At 38.8% G+C, this 18,248-nt stretch overlaps 1 protein-coding gene and 1 long non-coding RNA gene across 3 annotated transcripts in view; one reads left to right on the top strand and one right to left on the bottom strand.

Annotated features, from left to right (window-relative positions):
- The window catches only part of LOC122180249, a 193,915-nt gene extending 184,450 nt beyond the window's left edge, over positions 1–9,465 (bottom strand). The window contains exon 1 of one of the 2 annotated variants that reach the window (XR_006178968.1): positions 9,329–9,465. This is a non-coding gene — a long non-coding RNA (uncharacterized LOC122180249). Of the gene's footprint in view, positions 1–5,896; positions 5,978–9,328 lie in introns of those variants that run through there. The other variant, XR_006178969.1, reaches the window with a different exon arrangement.
- A 134-nt stretch (positions 9,466–9,599) lies between these two features.
- The window catches only part of GATB (glutamyl-tRNA amidotransferase subunit B), a 43,423-nt gene continuing 34,774 nt past the window's right edge, over positions 9,600–18,248 (top strand). The window contains exons 1-2 of the mRNA XM_042871789.1: positions 9,600–9,736; positions 11,304–11,454. Of these exons, the coding sequence (XP_042727723.1) occupies positions 9,600–9,736; positions 11,304–11,454 (288 nt within the window). The remainder of the gene's footprint in view (positions 9,737–11,303; positions 11,455–18,248) is intronic.

Here is an 18,248-nt window from a genome sequence, read left to right as displayed (position 1 = left end):
CTTTTTAAAGCCTCTGAAGGCAAAAGTCTATTTTTAATACATATAATTAGTTCATTGCTAAAAAAAAACAAAACACCTGATTGATTGTGGCAGGTTACAGGTAGCTTTGAACCTTCCAAGTAAACCAAGATCATACTGTGATTATTTCCATCTCTATCAACAGCAGTGAATCAACAGATTCCAAAATCAACTGAAAGTAGCAGGTGCTATCCTGCTGTCTCAAAGACTGAATACTCCATAATTATTTACTTTACAGCTTTTCTACAAAATTAGTAGTTCTGTGTCTTTAACACTTCAGTATTTCTCTTAAAGTGCCAGCATTCAGAGTCTGGTGGCTTTAAGAGAAACTACATCCCTAAAATTAGATTTCACATAAGTGAATTTAAAGGAAGGCTGAGAGCACTAATCTTGTGACATAAAGAGCAAACAACAACAAAAAACCCCAAACCACCAGTACAGAAGCCAATAAATGAATTAATAAAGCACTGATTTGGATCAGAACTTCAGTGCACAGCAGAAATTCACATCTAACCAAATACAGCTGCTTTCTGAAGGGAAGCTATGAATGAACAGCTTAATTGGACATTTGCAAGACTGACTTGTCAAAAATAATCACTGCATACGTGACCCAACTGGAAATATTTTATATCAACCACAGTTTAAAATTCTATGTAAGCTACTCCTTGGTCTTTGAAGAGGTACACATGATGTTCTATTTACTACAGTACTACCATGTATTTTCAAATCTCTTGAGTGTTTTTCTGGTCTGAAGTAACAACAAATTCATTTTGTGTTCACCTTAGAAAAGGTGATCAGATACAGTGCTTATGTTTTTTCAAGGTTTTTTTTTCCTGTTTTCCTCTCAAATAAAATCCTACCACTAGGAAACATTTTTTCACTTTCTGCACACAAAGCTAAAAAGAAAAAAAAAAAAAGAGGATTTGGGAACTGCCAAATGGAAACATATGGTGAAAAAGACCAAATAATTATGACCACAATCTAGGGAAGCAAAACTGGGTAATTGCAGCACATTAGAATTAACATAGTAACTAACAGGAGAGGTTACTAAAGAGACTACTCTTTTTCAATGAGGAAATAACCCACTTAGCATTACCTAACACGATGTGTACATACTGCAGGTATTTCTCTATGTCTACACCTGCATACTTCTAAGCACATCACTCTATGTTTGCCAATAACTAGAAGATTACCTCAGTAGCATTAGCTTCAATTTTCTACTCATGCATCTTTTTTTTCCCCCCAGTAAATGCTTAATGAAACATTTCAGAATATTTTAAAAAGACAACAAGCACGCATTGGGAAAGGAGATTTAAAGGAAAGGTTAAATCCCTCCCGCTTGGGACCTGGAAGAAATGGTGCATTTCACACTACTCGTGTAGTGAGAATGAAGTGACACTCCCTGTCCATGACCACAAGGTAGCAGACCATAGATGGAAAAAGCCAGTATCTTCATACAGAGACATCTTTTTCATCCACCTGTTGAACAGTTGTATATTCAAAATATTATCTCATTACATTCCCACTTCAGTAACATAGGAAGTAACAAACCCACGTATGCTTTTGAGGCCAGATACATCAGGAAGCCTTTCAAAACTCAGTTACTATTGCACTCCCAGCCTCCTGTGCATTCATTATAAACATATGAATTGTCAAGTGATGCAAAGTAATCAGTTCTGCTCATAGTGAAACTGTTCTGTTAATAAAGGCTTCCTATACAATCACCTGTATTGCTTTAGTGTACGCAACAACAGAAGGAGATGCAATGTATTGTCAGAATAGAAGACAATGCATTCATGTGCTATCACTGTCATTCAGGTCACTGTGAGCATCAGAGTAAGAAAAAAAAAAATATACCACTAGAGTAGATACCATACCATACATGTAAAGAGAAAGTGAAAGAGAAAGAAATGAATACAGGAGACCTAGACATGTCAGTCTCTAGAGGCTCTGGGGTATAAACGTTACATCAATTACCTAGTGCAAGCTAACTATTTCAGCTGTACTTTCACAGTCCTTTCCAGTTCTGCTTTAAGGCGGTCTGTAGAAGCAGCCATCTCAGAGTCAAACTAAGCTGAGCGGCTGCTGGCTTGTACTAAAGTCCTTGTACACTATGTTACACTGAGCAAGGCATAGAGGAAACACAAACTTCAAAGATTACCCAATTTATTAAAGCTTAATGAGCCATTGCTGCAAAACTCGCAAAGCAAACAGTATCTTACATTCTGATTTCAGACTGCAATTTACTGATCAGTTACTGAAACAAAAGCACCTCAGTTCAACAGCAGATACTGACCGATAGGTTATTTTAAGTTCCCACACTGAGAATTACTAAGTTTAAGGACAAATCTGAAATGATGTAAGAAAAAACACCACCATCACTTAATTATTTTCCATACCTTGAGAATAACACTACTAGAGATACCCTGCCATTCATGCATTTTACATACTGGCATATGGCTACACTACAGTTGCTGGCCACGAGACTGAACACTTTTTCTTTAAAAAAAAAGAAAAAAAAACACAAACACACACACACTAATACTTGGAAGACAGGCCCACTTAAATGCAATACATATAAAACACCATCCCAAAAACATTCAGTGGAATCAAATTATCACACCAATATTCAGGTCACAAGTTCAAAATGAAATTAAGGACGATTCTGATAGAACATTCTCACCACCTGATCAGTCTGCAGCCTATGTAAAACGGATCTAGCCCTGGTAGGCAGCAATTTACACCAGTAAGCATGAATACATGGTGTCCCCAGGTCAGAACAAACTACACAAGCGTAAATACCTGACCCAACTTCAGAAATAGTCCTGCCTGGACACTAGATACACAAGTAAAAAAAAAAAAAAAAAAAAAAAACCAACAACAAGCCAAGAAGGGAAGCAAGTTTGAGCTGCTTCTGTGTACTCTGCCCTTCTTGGTACCCCAAGGCACTCATTAACCCAAGCTGCCACAATATGACTCTAAATATAATCTGACAGATAATGCCGTAAACAGCTATCCTTACTAGGTCCACAAAGAAATCATGACCAGGTTTTCAAACCGATGAGCCTTTAATTCTTGGGGAAAGAAATGAAAGTTTTCTTGGTTCTAATCTGCTACATAGCACTACTTAATTTCTTCTATCAATGCTTCGATACATGAACACGTTAAGTTCAGACAAGAATTATTCAAGTTGTGAAACTTCTTTTTAATTCAGTATCAGAATGTCACTGAGCACAAGGCATGGCATAGCAAGATAGTTTCAACTGCTACAAGCATCTAGTGGAACAGAGAACAGCAATGCAACTATGAGGGTAGCTCTAAAAGCAGTGCCTCCTATTTGATTATGTTGACCCACAAAGGCAGAGACAGCTGTTGGATACAGCAGTAGAGGCTGCACCTTCCCACAAGTACTCCATCACATGTTGTTATGTGATAGACAGCAGCTGAGGGGCAGACAAAATGGCGACTGACACTGAAGTGCTGAAAAAGCAAAGGTGTGTCACTGAACTCCTCCACGTTGAATAACTGGCATCCACTGACATTCACCAACACTGGCTGCACATTTACGGAGACTAAACAGAGGCAGTGGGTGATAAAGTTCAGCAGCAGCACATCACCCATACCATGCATTTTTTTGTTTTTTAATCTGCATAAACATGGCATGCAGGCTCTCATTTATTACTGATAAAAATGCATAGTTAGCAGCAGGTACCATGTTGTATAGAGAACAGTGTTTTGTAGCTGAGAATTTGCTCTGTCAAACAGAGTTACTGTGCTCTTTGCACCTGTTGTAATTTCTGTGAAAATGAAGAGGCAGCATTAGTGTTGGAACAAGGCACATACTGAAGTTATTTTGTCAAAGCACTTTGGCATTATATCCAGCAGGGCAAGGTTTTCAGCTTGGGATTTTTCTTTTTTAGCCCTCTTGGACAAAGCACAACAACATATCACTGTATACAGCTGAAAGAAAAGGAACACAGAGCATCTTGAAAACAAATGACTAAATCACTTCTTGAAAATCAACCCTAAACGAGTGGAACTGTTGTCGGTGTTATTGCATGGCATAAAGGTGAGCCACGTCTGCCTCACTTCAGACTCTGGAACTTTATGCAAGGCTTTTGAAAAACTACCTGCAATGTTTTTCCTCTTTTTCCTTCACTTACATTATTGCACTAACAGCATAGGAGAAATAGATCACCAAGTCCTACCTGGTGAAAGGTTTTAATTCACATCCCTATTGCTCAGACAATTAAAAGCAGCTCTTGTGCCAAGAACCGTCGAGGCAGACTCTCACAGCACTGTGCTAAAGCTCTGGGAGATCATTTTATTTTTTAGTACAAGCTCATCCAGTTGGCTTCAATTTACAAATAATCTTGCATTTTAAAGCAGCCTTTCTCTGAAAAGCAATATTTGAGGTCACCCTTCCATTTTCTGATTAAAAAATAACAACGACACAAGTCTTAAATTATAACTGGCTTCTCCAAGCATTCAGTTCTCTTTCAAACAGTTATTTCCCTTCTCTCAATAAAGAGAAAGTCAATAGCAACTGCAGGTGTTGTTGACTATTAATATTATTTCTTAGGCAGTGAAAACACTTAAACACCCATTCCTCATTTGACTGTTGGAGTGAAATCTTTGTTCTTTAACTAACTTAACATAGATCATTCCGTCTACTTTTTCTTGGGGTGGGGCTGTCAGCTGGGATCCTACAAATGAGTACTTGAAACTGAAGCCATGACTAACTTAAAAGGATACCAGAACACACATCTAAAACGCATTTTGGAAGCTATAGCTCGCCTAAAAGTAAATACTTCTAACAAGCTGCAAGACTGTCAGGCTACCTTCAGAAACAATGGGTCAGGACTTAGCCTTGGGCTTGGTACAGTAGGATTGAACTTCTTTCCTCATTCCAAGGTTAAGGAAGGAAGTAGTTGTTCTAGTACTGGTTATGTAAAACCACATACCTCCAACCTTACACAGACAGTCACACATAGTCTGAAACAAGTTATTGCACCTAGTTTGGGAAGTAACAGGCTTCACTTATAACAGTTTACTCTAAAACATTAAGTTGAAAAATGCAAACAGAAAAGTAACAGAATACACAATACAGTGGGAAAAAAATAATGGAACACAAATAAGTTTGCTTTTTACATCTGTATGCTTTTTCTCTACTCAGTGAAAGTAAAGAAGGACAGAATGAAAACAAAGTTTTAGGAAATATTTTTAAAAGGCTTGCACTTACAAGTAGATGCTAAATGGTTAACAACATGCTAGTTGGGTGAAGACCAACTTCAATATAGTTTTCTTTTATAATCCCCATCCCAGACAGTACATAAAAATATATGCAATACAATTATGAACTTCCAGTTGAACACTTTAGCCCAGGCTCAACTGTTTCTAATTACAGTTCCCCCTACATTAAAGACACAGTATAAAAAAAGAAAAAAACCCACAAAATTACCAGCAATAAAATATTCTTTATTAACAGAACTATACCCAATATAAGACCAATATAATTCCTAGATTACAACACAAACGTATAAAATATGCTGTGCATTGTAAAACACCCAAGCCAAAACATGTAATCACCTGACAAAAAAGCCATATGTTTCTAACTAAAGAAAATAAATGCCCAGCTACTGGAAACCATAATAAAAGTACCACAGACGCGTAACATAAATTCCTAAAAACTTCATCAAGAAAAACCAGTCCAGCAGAGAAACACTAGGAAAAAAAAAAAAAAAAAAAAAAACAAAATAAAAAAACAAAAGAAGAAAGCTTAACTTTATTAAAAACAAAAAACAACAATTTCAAAAATATAAATTAATTATAAAAAAAAAAAAAAAAAAACCACAATAGAATTATCAGCAGTACTCACCACAAAACACAGTCAGTAAAACAGAACACCCAAAGACAACCGCTTTCCTTACTCTAAGGACATTAGCCGCAAAGCTTCTGAACAACAAGAACAACCTAAAACCAACTCCCAGTTCTCATCTGCAGGGATCACTTTATGTACCAAAGCACTGATTACCTGATTGCCAACATCTGATTCAAACCACAGGTGCAGCCAATTGCTCATTGCAGCACTCGCAGGCAAGACAAATGAAGTGAAAATCAGTACAAGGGAGCTATAATATAACAACTTCTGATCACTGAACCAAAGATATACATATATTTGTATAAATATTTTGTTTCTTAACATAAGCCTCTAAAGAATAATGAATTTACCTTCTGCTGTTAACATCTTCCATGTTGTTTGTTTTTTTTTTTACTTCTATAACTGTATAAGAAATTGTGTAAACATATCTAAACATATCTAAATGTTATTTTTAACTTACAAGTACTGATACTTCTATAAAATCACCCTATTTAACATCAATTTTTATTAGCAGACTTCAAAGACTTTCAAAGCATGCTTTGACTAAAGGCCCCTCAAAACCTGAGTTCCTTTGTATCATATATATCACAAAATGCATGCATGCATGTGCATGGTCATTAGACCAGGCAAAGCAGTTGCATTGGCTCCTTGAACAGTGGCTCCCACATTCAACAGAAATACCCTTTTCCTATCTGTGTTTTTTGTTGGTTTTTTTTTTTTTTTAATTTAGCATCCCCTGCTATTTGTAGATGAAAAAAGTGAACCAAAAGTTCTGACTGAAAATCACTGACATGATTAGTTAACAGCTGCCAAAAAAAATCCAAGGAACACAGGTGATGTTAATGGCTTAACAGTTTGAAACCATCCCTCGCCACACTTGCTCCCAAACTCAACAATCTTTTTTCTTACTGTTCCCCGTAAGACAATGTCTGGTTATATGGCAGATTACAGATATACCCCCCCAAAAGGCATGCCCCCTACTTCAAAATCTAAAATGTTTCTGCCTGTTGCTTATTTCGTGTGCTGAAATAAAACACAGCAGGCAGCCTGTGGAGTATTTAACAAACTCGAGACTGAATATTCCATTCCCTGCTATCCTCAAAGGAGATCTCACAATCTGCAAAAGGATCAAGCATGCATGTTAAATATGGCTTGCAAGAACGCAGTACTTAGAGTTCAGACCCTGTAAACTGAAATTCAGAGATCTTCTTTCAAATAAGTGGGACAGACTGTATGTTTATGTCTTAAATGATAAGCTGTTGAGTTTTTTCCTCTACAAAATTCCAATTTCTTCTCAGGCATTGGTTAAATTTATACAGTAATAAGAAATTCAGACTCAGAGCAAAGTGTCCCCTGGACCTACACGGTACTGAACTGTCCTTGTACAAATCTTTATGCAGTGCCACAGCATGATCTCTAAACACTCATGCTAATTAGAAGCTGCAGCTCAGGGTACATAAGGAACAAATTTTTCAAACTCAAAGAAAGAAATACTTTCAAACTCAAAGTAAGCTGCTGGGAAAGGCAATTATTACCTGTTTGTGATTGATCAACTTTCCATATAAGAATGCGTGAGCTTTCATTTGTGACTTGCTTTATCAGTGGCATAGGGCTTTGAAGGAAAAGGGATTTTTAATGGATTTTTTTTCTAGGTAGGGTATTAAAATAGCACGGAGGCAATTTAAATCACAAACAATGACACTTCACAATTTTCTTCAAGAAAGAAAACAGCCATGCAGTTAAAAGTTCCAGAACAATTTGGGATGTGGGAAGCACATTTCAACCTTGTGCATTCTACTGCCTTTTAAAGGGTAGAAATCTCTGCAATCAGAGCAGAGTAAGGCTTCAAGTAAATAATTTTAATATACATAAGGTTTTAACTCATTTATGAAATCTTCTAGTACATCAAGATAACAGGCTTAAAGAAAGTAAAATAATCCAAAACTAACAGTTTTTTCCACTAGTACAAACTCATTGGTGAGCTGAAGCAGTCTGCCAGTGCCTTCAAAATTTCAAATAATTATTAAATGCAGAGTTCATGGAGGACAATTGTTGAAGAACGCATTTGTTGTTGCATAAATAACAATCACATAATAAGGCTTCAATCTGAAATCGTCTTATTCACAACACGTTGCATAAGCATAGGGCTAAGTCTAAAAGACAACAAGGTTGTCCTTGCATCAAAATTATTAAAAAATCTTACCCATTCTCTTGGCTTAAAGACCGCTGCGTAGGGATAATGTTAGGGTGTCTCACATGCAGGGAGCTCCACAATAAGAGATAAGGAAAAGAAGCACACCAATCTTCTTTCATTCTTCAGAATGTGTCCAAGACCACCTGGGGCCAGTTGTTTTTTTTTTACAGCAAAGGAATTTTGTCTTGGTCAGACTTTGAGATTGATGAAGAATTTTCACCAAGGAAAAGCAACAAATTGAAATTCCTGAACTATACTGTGCAAGTAACTGCAGATTTGCATCTGCTGAAGGTGTCTCCCAACTTGTTCTCGTAAAAGAACCTTTTGCTAATTCTACTCATTTAAAATATGAATATTTTAGAAAATGAACATGGAACAACTGTTACAAAACGTTTTTTTAGTTGGATAAATTATATATTCCACATTATTCTGAACCCCTTAGCATCTCACATTCAAGCTTGAGAAGAGTCATTATGAAGAGGAGAGGTTATGAAGTGTGCAAGATAATGTCAAGTGCTTATGTGCATCACTGTCCTCTGCTGGAAGAAATCAGTCCTACTCATATGTTCATGACAGATTAGCTTCTATTAGCAGCATCTGACATAGAGCAAACACGACGCAAGCAACAGCTAATGTACATTTCCATTTAAGCTCCACAGGCCTGTGGTTTAGGACAGAAGGTTATTAATTCTATCATCTGCTAGATGTAGCTGCATAAACAGCATCTAGAATGCTAGCATACGCCCTGGACGGTGATCTTTATTGCCACATTTTGTGAGGCAGTAACATCCTCACTCCTGGAAGGGATGAGATCCCACTGCTCTGCATACAAGACTGCAACCAAATGGCACCATACGAGCAACATGTCAGGCAACAGCAGGTGATGTCTGATGCCCAAGATTTGCAAAACACCACTCATAAAACATCAGCTGGTTTTGTATCAGACACCAAAACAAAAGAATATGTAACCCTTGGGAGACCCTGAGCGAGAGACTTATTGAAACAAGAGCTCAGACAAAGGCAGAAAAGTAACCAGTGTCTCTTGTGCCAGCACCTCTAGGATGACCATTAATTTTCTCAAGCTACGCTAAGGACCTGTGGATTCAAGGCTCTCGAGACTTCCTCAGACTGCACTGAAACAGTGTCTCGCACCGACAGCACCACATGCTCGGGCACAAAGGGCACCACCTGTCCAGAAATAAGGGAGAGAATTGGCCCAGGAGCCAGGCTCGCACCTGCCTGCTATTTAGGCGCCGGGTCAGCCGAACTGAGGGATAAAAGCCTCGCTCATCAGAATCTCCTGCTTTTTCATTCTCCTCCTCATGAGGCGGAGCGTGCGCGTGCAGCTCGTTCCTCCCTCAACAGCAGGCTTAGGTAGGAAGCCAAGGCGAAGGATCTGTCGGGATTTGAAGTTCTCCTTCCCGCCGCTGCGCGCGGCCATTCTGCGCGCTGGACTACATTTCCCAGGGGGTGCTGCGGTGACCTCTCAGCGTTTTGCAAAGCAAAATGGCGGCGGGAGGCTGCGGTGGGGTTTGGCGCCGAGCGTTGCAGCGCGGCCGCGGGGGGTCTTGCTCTGTTTCCCGCCCTTGGCGGGCCGTCGCGTGCAAGGCCGGAGGTGGGGCGGTGCCGTTGGGGCTGAGCGGGTACGGTGCTCGGATAGCGCGGGGAGGGGCGCTGGGCTTCTTCTCCCTGGAGTGTGAAAGCTTTCGTGTGCTCTGTCAGCGTTCAGGATTTCTCTCCACGACCGATGACTTAAATAAAGTTACGTAGATGCTGGCAGGAATGTGCTACTTCGGGTTGGTTGTTCAACGACGTAGATAAAAATACAGCGTGAACGAACGCTGGGTTCCTCGCCTGTGGTGAGCAGGCCCAGAGCTCTGCTTATCTTTGTAACTGAGTGGAGCCTGACTGCGCTCTGGTTATTTTTCAGATGCCGTGCAGTGGTGGGGTTGTGTTGCAAAGAAACGGGATACCGACATAAATTGGCCAGAAAAAAATAGGTCTATGTCTTTTAAGTTTTTTTTTTTTTTTTTTTTTTTTTTTTTCTTCCCTTCCCTAAAACGAAGTGTTTGTTAGGAATTGTAATATTGTGTGCTTTAAGCTCTGAATCTTAAGCCTTTGTTATGATCTCCCTAAAGCAGATACAGGTGGCATCTGCATGGCTGCAGGGATGCTGTAGGGTTGTGCTCGGCTGTATGAGGGCAGGCAGACCGAAATGCTGTGGGTGTTTTCTGTTTGCCTGTGGAAGGAACACTGTACCTTGGCGGTTTGATATTTTTCAGTAGCTTGCTTATCTGCTCTAGCTATCTGGGTACTTTTGTTGCTGAGCTATCTTGGTGTAGAAAGGTTGTTTCGTCACTGAAATACGAATTTGTGCCACTTCATTTGTACAAGGGCAGATAATTGCTTACAGACACTGTCAAGCAATTAATACTGTAAAGGTGACCCTTTTTCTCTTATCCATATAAAGGTTACGGATGTGAGAATTGCAATTACTTTCCAGATAATATAGAGAAGCTTGATTCTGTAGAGTATGTTCAGAGAGCAGTAGCTCTCTAGTTGGAGTGATGATTTCTCTATTACCAGATTTCTAATGTTTATGCTAATGTGCTACTAACACTGCTCTGGAGAGCTGCCTTTCCCAGCATGCAAGTGACTAGCTGACAAAGAATACATAATTTATTATGCCACCTGTCTGTTGGAAATTTATCAGACTACATGAGAAGTAATTGATATTTATGATGATTTCATAATTTTCCAGAGTTACCGAATTAGGGTTCATCCAGCATGCAAGTTTGCCTCATTAATTTCTGTAAGACTTCTCATCTAAGGCAAAGGCAAAAGTTTCAGATCATTAGATTTTCTTTCTTACAGCATTCTCTTTTGCATATAATCAACATACTTTGCCATACAGTCATGTCTTTACATGTTTTGAGTTATTGCCTGGTCTCCAGTATTGCAACACAACCTTTGCCACCGTGCTATAGATGGATTTGCAGTATCATTTGCAATCTTTTTTACATTATGTTAGACATTGTAATTTCTTTAAAACGGCATTTCAAATATTTGTAAAAGAAAAAAAAAACCCAACACCACACAACAACAAAAAAAAAACAACTGCAACACCGTTTTTAGGTTTTTTTTTTTTTTTTTTTAAATGTCATCTGTATGTTAACCACATTTGATTTTTATTTTTTTTTTTCTTTTCAGTGTTGCTCCATGGGCACCGGTTGTGGGTCTGGAAATTCATGCACAGATCACTTCCAGCTCAAAACTTTTCTCTGGCTCCCGAGTCCAGTTTGCAGCACCTCCTAATTCTTTGGTATCATTCTTTGATGCTTCTTTACCAGGAACTTTGCCAGTAAGTTATGCTTTGGCTTGATTTTCATCACAATTTATGTCAGCTTAGTTTGAGTACATTTGAAGTACTTTGTTCTTCCTAATATAAAAATATAGTCTGTAGAACTATTTTTACATGTTTTCATGTTTTCTGTCTGATTATCTGAGATACTTGATTTTGATTCTGTTTAGTCTACTCACTCCCTAATTATCAATATAAGTATTTGATATCTTCTGCAAAGGAAAAAAAATGAGTGTCTGTTTGATATATTAAATGAATTCCAGTATTTCTCTGAGACCAGAGTGTATTTGATTAGTGTGAGGCAAAGGGTATTCTTTAAATTTGAGAGTTACCTAAAATCCTGTGAGAGAAGGACATCTTGGACTTCAAGTGCCCATTTGATGTTACTTTGTCATATGTATGTTGATGTAGTTGTCATTTCCTGTTTGCAGTGTTTTACTCTGAGATTCCTTGGTTTCCAGAGCAGAAATTCTCTGGTTTAGCAAAGTGTCAACTGTTCCTATTTTCAATGTGACATAATTTTAGAAAAAGAAGAAAAATCTGTGTGAAAAGTTGTGAACAAGTCAGAATAGCTAGCTAGCATTTTGCACAGAGAATTAATTAGGGACAACATAATAATTGTTTGAAGTCACAGCTCAGTTATAATTTCGTTTGGTCTGTTTGTTTTTTTTGTGGTACCTGTGCCAGTGCTTACTTAGAATTCTCTGGGAACCCTAGAGATTTAATATAAATATATATATATTTAGTAAGTATAACCTTATACAGTGAAAATAAGTACCAAATAGACTTGGCAGAGCATTGTGCAACAAACATGAAGGCATTGTAATGGGGTCAAATTATTTTATGCAAGAACACTCCCCTAAGTATATTTGTGGAGGTTGAATTCCCATTGCAAGTGTATTTTTTTTAATCTGTTGGAAGCTTTTCTTCACCTGTTAAAGCTTATATGGGAACTGCTGAGTTACAACCTGAACCTCTGATTGATCACCTGAGGCGAGCCATGAGTCAGCCAGAGGAGCACAGGTGAAGGCAATTCAGCTGAGCTGCTGGAGCGGGGTGGAGCCTGGCTGCCCCCCTCCTAGACCTATTTAAGAGCTGGCTACCAGAGGGGAAGGATCTCTTCTGGAGAAGAGATTTCTCTGCTGGTGTTTTGTGTGTGAGCCCAGGATAGGGGTAAGCCTTCTATTTATTGTCTTTTGTTATCACATTCTGCTTTGCCTAACTCTCTTGTTTAATTTGTGATTATAACATCCTAATGTTCTTTGGTTATACAAAGCTTTAAGTAATATCATTAAGTTGAGAATTATAGGTGGATTTCTACGGACTTGATACGTGCAATGTGATCCTTAAAGAGAGAAATGAGTTGATACTCATTCTGTATTTGCAGAAGCATGGAAACCTAAAGAAGTGAAGGTTCAGTGCTGGTAAAATTTGGACTTGACTCTGGAATCGGTGCCAATCTGGAGTGGTTTCAGACCTAACTGTGTGGAAATCTTGAAAACTTCCCAGAGAGAATAGGAATCTTCCAAAATCTTTTGGTTTCAAAAGCCTCTAGTTAGACTTGAAACATGGAAGATGAATTCCTTTCATATGAAGGCAGGCCAAAGTTAGGGAGTTCGTAATCACGTAATTGTTTCAGACTAAGCATTCTGAAAATGGTGGAAGTTCTGTTAAATTATCTGATGCTTGTCTTCAGTCAAGTAGAAAATCTGTTCTTGAAAACCAAAAATGAGCTTTTACATAGTTTCACTTTTATGTAAGTATTTCTGTTCCTCCAAGTTGGAAAGGGTTTTTTTTGGCTTGTTTTCCCTCTGCTAGTGTTTTACAAATGAGGCTTTGTATAGCCTTTGTGAGAATGTATTAATATGTGCAGGCTTTGGCAGAGAAGATAGCTGCATCTGAGATGCTAAAGCAGGATGGCTAGGTTAATTGAAAAGTAATGATTCAGTGTTAGCTTCTACCAGCTCCTTTTATCAATGCAAGTAGAAAGATTTTTTTTTTTCTGTGTAGTAGTAGCAGTGAAAACAGGATGGAAAGTGAATGTTACAAAAGAATGTTACAGTGTGATACAGAATACCATCTGTAGTCTTACCTTCAATTTTTACCATTGTACTTGCTATACACAAGTTGGAGAAGGGTATTTGTTCTGGAACCAAGTGTTAATTAAATAGAAGTGGAGCAACATCTTAAATGTTCTAAACTGTCTTTAGAAGGTATGCATTTGGCCTTTCAACTCTGTTTTGTTGAGAAATGAAAAAAAAAAAAAGCAGAGTTTTAACAGAATTGAAGAATACAATGTAGCAGAGAGTAACTGCTGTTGTAAACTGAGACCAACCGTTAAGTTCTATGACAGAGGGATTTAAACTTACTGTGTGACTGTGATATAGTTTTGATAGACAACAGTACTGTCACTGTGCTTTGCAGTGGGACCAGAAAGAATGGTGCGGAGGGGGCTTTTCCATTTGTTATACGTTTCTTGGTCACTAATGAGCATGGGAGTGATCTTTTGCTGCATAAAGGGGAGACTATAGGTGTTTCAGCCTTTCTCCATCTTTCTGCTTTACATTTTTTCTTGTACTGTTGTGCAACTTATTTTATGTTACTGCTACAAGTAAGGCCTTAGGAGGACCGTAAAAAAACAGTGTTAGCGCCATGAACATTCAGCTATGCCACTTTCATAATGTGCCTCTGAGAGACAGCTACAGGCAAGAAGTGCTATGCAGGTGTACTGCTTTTTGGCATAAGGCAGAAAAAATGACCTGACAAAGCTTTGATTAAATAGTGAGACCGGAAAGCACATCCCATGCCACTATACAGACTTCATTATTGTGCTCTGTGCTGATGGAGTCCCTCACCCCTGGACTAGACAGCATCTTGCAGAAATTTCTGTAAGGATTGCCTCTCTTTGGAACAAAATATAAACCCTAAAAATGTAAGAAAGGCTTTTTTTAAAATCCAAGTGGATGGACTTGGCAATGAACTTACTGTGGTGTATTCAGGGAACTCGTTATATTAAGCTAAAGACATGGTGTGGTGTATAATGCGTTATACGTACCTGTAGATTGATATGAAATCCTTCTGAGGATTCAGAAAGGTGGCTTCTCTTCCACTCTGATATATCCTTTGTGTTAATTCTGAGAATGTCTGAAAGGTTTCTAAAGATGAGTGGGCTCACAGAAAGTGAATCCAGATATTCTCATTCTTGAGGTAGCTGACCAAAAGGTAATTGCAGCTCAGCCTAAGAAATAAGGTAATAGATCTGGTAGCTAAAGGCTGAAATCTTTATTGTCTGTACTTAGTCTTTGATACTCATCGGAGCAGAAGATGCACATTTTCTGTTTGTGTCCTTCATGATTGAAGTGAAAGCTTGATCCTGCTTTGTTCTAGGCAAATATACTGAGAAATAATCTAGGATTTACATAACTCAGGTTTAATGTAATAAGATTTCAATGTTAGTCCTGCAGTCTTAAGTGTCTTCAAACTATTGACACCTCGAGCAATTGAATTTCATTGTCCTTGTAGTGTGAACAGATTCTCTTGTTTATTTGTAGGAGACTTTTGGCAACACTTGGAAAGAGCCGAGATGTGCGTATAATAAAGAAAAAAATTATTCACATTAATAAAATGGATTAAGATGTGTGGTGAAGACTGCTATCCTGAGATTCATGATAATTTTGGGACATATGAGTGGGCTCTTCTGAAAACAATGCCTCCTATTTTATCACATTGTCCCATGACATCAGAAGTGGATACTGGTGGTACAGCAGCAGGGGCTGAACCTTCCCATCAGGATTCCATTACAGGTTGTTGCTGTGTGACAGATGCAAAGGGGCAGTCTGACAAAATGGCATCTGACATGGGAGTGTTTATGAAACAAAGGTGCGCCACTGAATTCCTCCCCATGGAATAACTGGCACCTATTGAGAGTCATCAATCTTTGCTGAATGTTTCTGGGGACCAAACAGTGGGGGTGAGCATGGTGAGGGAGTGAGTGGTGTGTTTCAGCAGTGGCGACAGCAATGTGGAAGGCAAGCCGTGTTCCAGTCAGCAAGGAGGATTTTTACAAGTGTGGCATGCAGGCTCTTGTTTATTACTGGTGAAAATGTGTTGCTGATGGTGACTATGCTGAAAAATAGTGTTTTCTAGCTGTGAATTTGCTCTGTCAGATAGTGTCATTGTGCTCTTTGAATCTGTTGTGGTTTTCACGGGGGGGGAAAAAATAGACGTTACTTTTGGAGTGACATTTTTTTGATTAGGCATCCTTCAGGATTTGACAGCTTACCCATAGCTGCTATCCTGTACTGAGATTTTCATATCCTCATTTTAAATTCTTTTAGTTTTCCACCAGGAGTGCTGGAAGGATGCCTTTGCACCCTACTGTATCTTCTCTCAGCTGTATAATGACACTCCTGCAACCAGATAATTTTTTTTTTTTTTTTTTGTGGAAGGAAGTCAAACTAGAACAGCTGTTAGTCCTTGTTGGTTCAGGTATTGTATTACTGGCAACCTGAAGTCCAAAATCTGACTTCTCCACAGCTAAGGATTGTCACTGCAGCACTGTTATTGCACCATTGTCTTCCGCACCCTGCAGTGCAGTGCTGTCGAATTGCTGCCCAGGGACCTGGTAGGGGTAATAACCTGCTTGGGGATGTGGAGGGTGATGCTTTAGTTACATTATTCTGTGTCGAGACTGCATCCATCCTTCACTGTGACAGATACCTGGTGTTTTTACAGCTAGCTTGGGGTGATAGATTATCAAACTTGGTGATGAATTTTACGTGTTATTAATATACAGGTTTTACCTGATGAATTTGCTTTCGAAGGCACTTGAATGATTTCTGTGGATTTTGTTGTTTCTGTCACCATTTATATCAGAACAGAAATGGTACTTCAGACCAGAATTTATACTTAGCGTTTGAAACCAGGTTCTTTGAAACCCTGGGCCTGTTAAATGTGGTGATTGCAGCACCTGCTTTACCAACTTGTGACTTCAGTAGTGTTTTGACATTCCTGCTGGCACGCATATAAATTTACCCCTTCTTGTAATACTTTGCTTTGAAAAACTGTTTCTTAGCTCTCCTTTTAACTACATTTTAATTGCACACCTTTCTTGAGGAATCGGACAGTCCTATGATCTTTGTATGTGTGTTGGTTTAGCTGTCATAATCTACATTTTCTTTGAAACCACATGTGCTTAAGTTGCTGTATCCATCAACTCTCCTTTACTAGTAAATGAATCGTAGTGCCTGAAGGAAAAGTGAGTGCATGCTTGTTTTAAGCTATTTGCTGATGTCGAGGTTCAGTTTATCTGCTTGCTGTTTTCCGCTGAAAGGATAATAACTGCTCAGAGGGAGATGTTTTCTGAGAAATTCATCTACAGCAGTCCTTTCTTTCCAGATAGTATTTGGGTTTGCCACATGCATTGTATCATCACAGTTCACAGCCTTTTGTTGCTCGCACAGTCCCAGCTTGCTAGACTTGAAAGAATGTTAGTGCTAGTTCCACTGGGCCTCTAGAAAGAAAATCCCGCTTAGTTTAGAAGGAACTCAAGGAGAGAAACAGACTTTCAGATGATTTGCACCCTGAGAATGCCCTTAGAGTTCATAGACCCTTGAATTTCTGAGTGCGTGATGGATTAGAGCCTACCTATATAATTTCAAGCTATTAATCAGTTCAGTGCTGTTGAACTGGTCTGGAGAAGCCTTTCAAAGATGAGGAAACATATTTCAGGTGACTTTCAGGGCTGGTTTATCCTGAAGGGTATTCCTCATTATATTTCCTTCTCTGTCACAGGATCATTTACTGCCTGGGTTAGTTATGTATGGAACTAGTTTCCTTCAGTTTGGGTCTGAGAAATGTTACACCTCCTCAGTTAATGTACTTGCTTGCATTGACTTTCCTTCACACTTAGCAATAAGTGCCATTTTTCTAGAAATGTCTTTGCTCTTGTGCTCTGGAATGTTTGGTGATGTTTGTTATGGCTCTTCTGGCAGGCTTTGAAGAAATGCCCTGTAAAGTTTTCTTTTCTTGCTCTGTCTCCTTTATCTGTGAGAAGTTGCAGCATTAATTCTGGGTATTTTAGTCTTTTTGTCAAGGCTAACAACTCCTGTAGGGCTTTGTCTTAACATTTCAGAAACTGTGCTACCTACTGAGCTCCCTTCCTTTTAGCTCTCGTTGGCATTGCTGTTTATACTTAACAAGTCCCCCTGGCTAATGTAAACTTGTCAGTTAGAACTGCACTGAGGTGGCTCTAACATCTCGCGGTCACCTCTTTCAGTAGATCTGTTAATGCATTGGTGATGTTATGTGTACATTTTCACTTATGTCTTACTGTGGTGTTTTTTTCTTGCTCTACCTTTTCCTTTATGCAGTTGTTTTTTACTACTTAGTGTAGAACTGGTGTTTACAACATTGCGTTTCCCTTTGTATGCACTGTTCTGCTGCTGCAGGGATTGTGCCATCCCTGATACGTGGAAGCACGGCTGTTACGTGACAACTAGACAGATCAATGTCCCCTCTTTCTGAAGTTACTCTGAGCTTATTGCTGAAATGCATGTTAGGTTATTGCAGTAATATTTCCCAGTGTGCTAGGGATTTATCTGAAGTTTGAAGTGTGGGTGATTTGGCAGGAGTGGGAGGAATTTCTATTGCTTCTGCACTATATATGCTTTGTTAAGATTTTTATCTCACTTTCTTTTCAAGCTGTTTCCAGGTGGTTCCCTTTGAGGGGATACAAGGTAGTGTAGCAGTGTAGCATAAGGTATATATGTATACACGTGTATGAGAACAGTGCT

The sequence above is a fragment of the Lagopus leucura genome, unplaced genomic scaffold (assembly GCF_019238085.1).
Source record: "Lagopus leucura isolate 7727_CA_CO unplaced genomic scaffold, USGS_WTPT01 Super-Scaffold_100004, whole genome shotgun sequence".
Lineage (NCBI taxonomy): Eukaryota > Metazoa > Chordata > Aves > Galliformes > Phasianidae > Lagopus > Lagopus leucura.
This window is presented reverse-complemented; position numbering and strand designations above follow the sequence as displayed.